The 7,996-nt window shown below is 36.4% G+C and overlaps 1 protein-coding gene across 1 annotated transcript in view; it reads right to left on the bottom strand.

Annotated features, from left to right (window-relative positions):
* Nucleotides 1-3,290: 3,290 nt before the first annotated feature.
* The window catches only part of IQCM (IQ motif containing M), a 367,918-nt gene continuing 363,212 nt past the window's right edge, over nt 3,291-7,996 (bottom strand). The window contains exon 12 of the mRNA XM_044913077.1: nt 3,291-3,400. Within this exon, the coding sequence (XP_044769012.1) occupies nt 3,291-3,400 (110 nt within the window). The remainder of the gene's footprint in view (nt 3,401-7,996) is intronic.

Genomic DNA, 7,996 nt, shown 5'->3' with positions numbered 1-7,996 from the left:
TAGTGCCCTAAAGAGTGGCTATTAAGATGGAAAAAGCCTGACTCTCTAGAAGACTGCATGGGGCAGAGTCCCTGCTGACTCAGGCTGGCCACTGAAGTAAGCAAAAAGATACTATTACTTAAAGCCAATGGGATTTTTAGGATTGTTTTTCAAAGCTGTTAACCTACCCTGACTGATACACTTCTTTGAACATAGTGTGTTTGGGAGAGAGTAGTTAATATAAATATTTGGTCTGCCTACTGTTGAAATAAATTCCTAGACCCAAGATGGAGCTGCTCCTGCCTGGGCCACCATGTCAGCAAACTGAAACTTAGATAACTTTCAGGCCCCTATTATTGCTCCACTAGACCAGAGAAACAGTCAGCCAATACCCAAATGCCAAGCCAAGTCTGGGCTCAATACTTATTTCCTTGTTCCTTTCCACCCCCAACAAGGTTGACTATGTGGCCCCAGACAATATCTCCTATTTTTCTCTTCCTTGTTCTTTATTCTTTATCTTGGAAAAGCCTCTTGCCCTCCACCCCATTTTGCAGTTCTCTGAATGGAGATGATTCACTTCATGAAGTGTTAAAGTTTTATCACCTACATTGTCTTCTTTAATCGTTTTTTTCACACTGATAAGAGTTTCCATCATTCATTTTATGCAAAAGTATACTGCAAGTACCGAAGCAAAATGCAAACTTAATATACGATTGTTATTAACAGCATTAATAAAAATATTCATAGTTACAGAGAATTCAGTATTGCAGTAGTATGTTTTGGAATGGAAGCTGGGAATAGACAAAGAAGAATCCCCTGAAATCTGACTTTTCTGAGAGGTGGTCCATGTTGCAAGATCATAGCTGCATGATTATTCTAATAGCTGGATTTATTAAGAAAAATATAGACTCATAAGAGAGTGCAAAACATAAGACATAGATGATTTTTTTTTATTCTTATGTTAATCCCCAATACATAGATGATTTAAAAGAGGTAACAAACCTGAATCTTGACTCTTCCTTGTTTCTGGATTTTTTTTTTCTTAATGCACTTTTATTTAATTTGGCTTAGCTATTTTAAAGATTGTATTACTCTAGTCAGAAGCAGTGTTTTAGAACTCAGCTGGGTCACAGGGACTTTCTCACCACTCCATCCTAATTTGCAGTTTTGCTATAATAAAAGCCCTAAATATATTGCTACTGTCTAGACGTTTTATCTGAAACAAGTGTCCTTTGTAGTCTCAGAGGACTTTTCTATTTTATTTCCAGTAAATCAAAGTCTGAGAAGAGCTTTGGTTCTTATTAAGACATACCCTTCACAGTCCAGTGACTGCCAACCGTGGCAAGCCATTGACAGTTCATTTACATATAAGTGATGACTTCCATCAGGTAGTTGGTTCAAAAACACAATGGACATTTAGAGCATATCCAATATTTCTTGTTCTTTGATGAGCACCAAGTGCCAATTTTTATAAAGAAACTAACTATTGAGAAGTGAAGGCTACTTTTCCCTGACCTTACACTGTCTTCTGGGCTCTAGAGTGACATACTGTCACTGAACTTTAATGGAGGATCACACCTCGAAAAGACATTCAGTAGCCCTACCTCAGTTTGCTGAAAATCAAGAACAATAGTCAAATGTAGGAAATAGGAGACAAGAACAATCATCACACTTTGTTAAAGGAAAAATAAACTTCTATATCCTGCCCCAATTGTCATAATCATAACTTTTATATTTTATTTTTATAAGGTAACTTGGATATTTTTTTTTAATTGAACAAATTTATTGAGCATTTACAGTATGCCAGCCTCTATTTTAACAGCAGTAATCCAAGAGTCAGGATCCCCCAGGGGGTGTCAGGAGCCTTCCTGGATAAGGAAAATGCTAGTGCGTGGCTGGAGGTGGGAGCTAGGCTTTTGTCAGTATGGTAACTTGGATATTTTTATATTCATTGCTTTCTCTTATAAATATATTTGCCATTTGAATTAGTGACACTCATTAGGAAATCCTGTATTTTAGTTTGTAGGTGCCTTTCATTATAATTCTATGCTTTTGCTCCCCAATTTTTTTTTTAATAGTGGTAGCAGAAATCTAGCCAAATTTTTATCCTAATAATGCTATAAAAGAGCAGGCTGATGATCTGTTACCATGCTGGAACTCAACTCATGTGTGATTTTTTTCCTTTTTTTTTTTTATTGTGCACTTTCCAGCTTTCAACACTGAAAGTATTGAAATAAAGAAAAACTTTTTTCTTTAAAATGAAACCCTCTCAATTACCAACAGAGAGAATATGGATAATTTAATTTCATAAATACGCTAATGTCTACATTTTAGCTCGTCATCACTTTTTTCCCCCATCAAATGTTTTACTGCGAACATTTTCTGGTTAGAGGATCAGCATGTTTTTTAATCCAGCCTGGTTCTGGTTTTGGTGAGGCCGTTACTTAACATGATTCCTGTAACTGGCTTTTCTAAAGATTTTATTCTAATAACTTCCATATGGATTCTACCCTAAACTCTATTGCATAAAGTAGCCTGAAAGAGATTTTAGTCTTAAACCGGAGTCGATTACAGAAGTAATTGATCAGAGGTAAGAACTGAAAAAATGAAACACACGCAGTTCCTGCCTCTATTCATATCTAATCTCCATGTTAGGTACAGGTTCTGTTCCTTCACTATCCTTCACTTGTTTCTCCAACCCCATTCATAGAAGGAGGGGGCGGGGGAGAGAGGGATTGATGGACAAATGATGGATAGACAGATAAAATTAAATGCAAGATTCTTAAGAAATTAGTGTTAGCCGCTGTGCTTCAAATCCTTTCTGAACTAAGGCAGGTAATTAAGGAGCATTTAAACTGACTTCCAGTTTTTCACTCGAGTGAGGAATGAGAACAGGGAAAAATAATACTATGACCACACTAATAAAGTCATATAGTTTAAAACATATTCTGAGAAACCATTTCCAAAAAACTTAAGTGAGTTTTTAGAAATAAAAGTCTTAAATATTCTTCATGGCATTTATTGGTAATGGAACACAAGAAATTAAAGTCCAGTGAAAGGAATACTTGACACTAGGTGGTTTCAACTTCAGTATAATAAAACAGTAGCTTTTAATGAAGAAGATCCAATGAATGGTTCATCCAAAGATATTTAGAAATTATAAACTGACTTGTTGAAATCTTTCTTTTGCTGTCCAGAGATGCTTGTCATGTTTTTTTCCTGGTGATATATAATTAATCCATGGCCGATGTTAACATATCTCTTTGGGTAGATAGGTTCAACTCTTAAGATAATAAAATTGTATTGAAACATTATTCTACTTCTCGCGATAAATGTCTCATTTTTCTTTCTCTTATAGATCTGGATACTAACTTTCCAACAATCCGGATGTTAGCTCTCTTAAGTATTGGATGTCCATTCACTATAAGACAAATATATAATTACATTAGTAAATTTTCAATTAATATAGCAATGTGTCATGCTTTTGAAAACATAAAAATCACAGGAAATAAATTACAATTGTGCTAGAACATTCAGAAGATCTGACTTGGACACATTTCTTTCAGGTGTATTGCATTACATTCTATATCATGCCAAGAGACTCAGCAAGAGTTACTGTGAGACCAAACAGCTGAGAGAAGGGATGGCAGAACCTGGATTCCATCAACATACAGCATGCTTGAAATAAATTAGATGCAACATATGTTTGACCATAAGAGCAACAGTATTGATTTTTCTTTGCAATACAATATACTCAGCTCTGATGCTGATATTCAAATCAATATAAACCACTATTCATATAGATTGCTTATACTAGATCCATCTTTAGGTATAAAATGACTTTCCAAATGAGAAATAAAAGCCATAGATATACTATGTCCACCATTATACACAGCACTACTTTACAGATAGGGCAGTGTATTTTTGCCTTTTAAGACCTTTCATTGTTATGAAACAAAAACATAACCGAAAAATAGTTTGTTATGAAAAGAACAATGCACATTTATACTAAAAGGAATTTAATGACTTGATGTGTTGTAAAAGAAGAATCAGGGCATTGTTGCTGTTTTTGTTTATCTATATTGCCATTAGACAAATAGCAAGGCTTATAATAACAAAACTAAATTATACTACATTCAGACTATTTATAAAATAATTAGTAATTATCATTGCAACTGTGATCATTGGCAACCACCAACTGGTGTTCTAATCTAGTAGTCATACAAGATAAGCATGTTAGTTCTAAAGATCAGATCTTAGGAAAAAATGATTTCCTATTGTGATCTTTTTTAAAATTATATACAATACCTTATATACAATACCAACCATACATTTCATCAGACAGAATATGTTTAAAACATAGGATTTCTCAAAGTAGGTAAAATAGAAAAAAAGTGAATATAATGGTCCAAGCTCTTGTTCTTATACATTTGTCAGTCAATCCAGATTTAATACTCAATCTTAGTTTCCTTATTTTTGAAATGGGGATAATATCTATCTTGTCTGGTTGTTGAAAGGATCCAAAAAAGATAACATGTGTAATAATACTGTATTAATATTGACTCATCAGTTATAACAAATATACCATACTAACGCAGGGTGTTAACAATAGGGAATGGGAGAAGGGGGCTGCAAGTGAGGGGGGATATAGGAACACACTACCCTCCACCATTATTTCTAAAAACCTAAAACTCCTCAAAAAAATAAAGTCTATTAGTTTATTTTTTTATTTTTTTAAGATTTTACTTATTTGTTTGACAGAGAGAGAGAGAGACAGCGAGAGATAGTGAGAGCAGGAACACAAGCAGGGGGAGTGGGAGAGGAAGCAGGCTTCCCGCCGAGCAGGGAGCCCGATGCGGGGCTTGATCCCAGGACCCCGGGATCATGACCTGAGCCAAAGGCAGACGCCCAATGACTGAGCCACCCAGGCGCCCCGAGTCTATTAGTTTAAAACAAGATACGTCTGACACTTCATAAGTATTCAAAATATAGTTGCTGTATTATTATTTATATCATGATGTTATAATATATAGGCTTTATAAAGGTATTTCACTAATAATTGTGTGAGGTAATAGAAAAATATATATATTGGTCTCTGTCCCTGGAACTTGGCACAGAGCTCCTAAAACCCTTATAATTTTCTAAGTGATAAGAGGACTAGGAACATCTTTTGTTCTCAGGAGGTGACTCTAGGTGAACTCCTTGATGGGGGTGGTCACTGGAAAGAACAAGCTATGATTAAAAGCCTGGAACTTTCAGTACCCACTTCTGAGAGAAGGAAGGCAGAGGGGCTGAAAATGGAGTTAATGATGGATCATGCTTACTTCAGAAAGCCTCCATAAAAATCCCAATAGTAGGGCATTCTGAAAGCTTCTAGGTTGATGAACGTATCCACACCAGAGAGTGACTATACCCCAACTCCACAGGGACAGAAGCTCTACACTCAGAATCCTCCCAGACCTCATCTTACGTATCTCTTCATCTGGCTGTTCAACTGTGTCCCTTCTCAATCCTTTAATAAACTGGTAAACTTAAGTGTTTCACTGAGTCCTATGAGCTGCTCTAGTAAATTAATCAAACCCAAGGAAAGGGTTGTGGGAAACTCTGATTTCTAGCCAAGTTGAACAGAAGTTGTATGTAACCTGGGAACCTACTACTTGCAATCTGCATCTGAAGTAGGGGGCAGGCTCTTGGGATTGAGCCCTTAACTGTGGGATATGATGCTCTCTCCAGATAGATAGTGTCAGAATTGAATTAACTAACAGGACACCCAGCAGGTGTCCAAGAATTACTTGTTGGTGTGGGGGCAAAGAAAACCTCACACACTGATGACTAGATTCTTGATGATCAGAAGTGGAATTGGGAGCCGAATCCTAAATTGTATAATCCATTATTTCACAAATATTTCAATTAAATAAAGAATCATTTAATTTTAGAGAGAATAAAAATATACATGATATATTTTTAATCTTTCAAAGTAAATATTCTTGACCTTCATTTTTGTCATATGGCAGAGAACAATCCTTTTGATTAAAAAAGTCAAATCCTGAATGAATTATTATATATATTTTAGCTGCATTGCTAAGCTGGCAGAGAAGGAAGAAAATGCAGAGGCCAAAAACAAAGTAAAATCAGTAACCTTAGTGGATATTTGAAAGCCAAAACCAGTTTTGGTTTGATTTGGTTTGGTTTGGTTTTTTTGGTCTGAGGTTTTCTGCAGAACCCTGGATACTTGAACTTCATTCAGCCTTGTAAGGGGAGTGGGGACAGGAGATAGGGCACAGGGTCCACCCAAAATGGAGAGTTCAGCAGGAGACCACAATGGAGGGCTTGGACCTCAGAGGATAGGGTATCAGAGTAGGCAGGATGAGGTTAAGAGAGAGAGAGAGGAGGGGGAGGGAAGGAGAGGAAGAGAAGGGAAGGGAAGGGGAGGAGAGGGGAGAGGAGGGGAGGGCTAGGGAGGTGAAGGGAAGGAAAAGAAAAGGAACACTTCAGAGAAAAACAGCAAGGAAACTTTCTTATCTCTAGGAGGCTGGGTAAATAGAGCAGAACCCCAAACCTGGCCCTGGTTTGATGTTCCAGTTCCTATCACCTGTGTGTCCAAAAATATCTCAATAAATTTAGAGTTTGTTGGGCTCCAAGAACAAATGAAAAACCTCTATAGAAGAAAGCAACTTCAACCAAGGCTTTTAAAATATGTCACAGAAACATACTTAGTAAATACCTGTATGTTACAATGTTGCTTTAAATGGAAAAGCAGATTACAAAACAGTATCTACAATAAGATCCCAGGTTTTTAAAAAAGTTATATGTGTAGGAAAACACCCATAATATTATATAGCAGAATATTAAGAGTGGGTGTAATTATAATTTAGCTTTAGTTCTGTTTATCCATATTCTCAACAGTAGATATTATCTATGTAAAAATAACAATTTTAGAGATTTTTCGACTTTCTAGATTGGAATATATGGTGGACAGTCATTTTTACTGTAGATAATGAATAAATAATCAGAAGTTTGATATCTTGTTTATACTTCAATAATTTAAAGAAATGATTTTAAATTGAAAAAGTATTCAAATTAAAAAGATAATATGCTAAAAATACGCATTTCATAGGCTGCATTTTCAGAGAAGAATACTAAAATTTTCTCAAAGATTCAAAGTATGCTTTGTGGTCTGTTTTCTTTTTAACCACCTCCAGACTCTCAAGCTCAAGTCTATTTCATTATTTCTCATACAATCTCTCTGACCTCCTCAAGGTTATATATTATTCTACACTATTGGCTACTTCTTGTGAATGCTTCAAAATGAACCTTTGTAGAGCAACTTGGAAAGAAAACGAATGCGGATCGTGTAAAAACTAAAATATACATTTAGGTCATTGTATCCATGGAGCCTTATTTGCACAGGGTCATGCTAAGTGCTAGGAGCTGAGACCTCTCTGAGTCTCCATTTCCTAACCCACAAACAAACCGAAAACAATAAACAAACAAAAAACCCCCTGCAATTATTATGTTGATCACAGAGATTTAGTTAGAAAAACTAAAAATGAAAGCAACTACGTAACTTGGTATTATGGCCCTGCCTGCCAGATTATTGTAGTCAATATATAGCAAAAGTATCATCCTAGATGACAAATAATTAGGGACATATTTAAGTAGTTACATTTGATTCTAGTATACAGCAGGGGCCCAAGTGTGAAACTACATTTTGTGCACCTTAGGATTTCAAACAGGAGTATGTCCAGAAGACTGGCAGAGCAAATCCTCCATGGACCTCTTTGCAAAGAAAGACCAAGAAATCCTCTTGGGGAAAAACTCTTAATAGGAGAAGAGTTAGCTGAGTATTTTCATCTTGATGGATTAAGACAGTGGCAACTGCCTGGGATGGGTGTATTTACGTAATCTGAATTGCCCCTTGCTAAGATGATTTTGCTTTGACTCTCCACTCCCCTGTTCCCTATCCAGCTACGCCCCCGCCCCCCCCCCCCCCCCCCCCCCCCCCCCCCCCCCCCCC

The sequence above is a fragment of the Neomonachus schauinslandi genome, chromosome 2, assembly GCF_002201575.2.
Source record: "Neomonachus schauinslandi chromosome 2, ASM220157v2, whole genome shotgun sequence".
Classification (NCBI taxonomy): Eukaryota; Metazoa; Chordata; class Mammalia; order Carnivora; family Phocidae; genus Neomonachus; species Neomonachus schauinslandi.
Note: the sequence above shows the minus strand (reverse complement) of the source record. Positions and strands in the feature narration are given on the sequence as shown.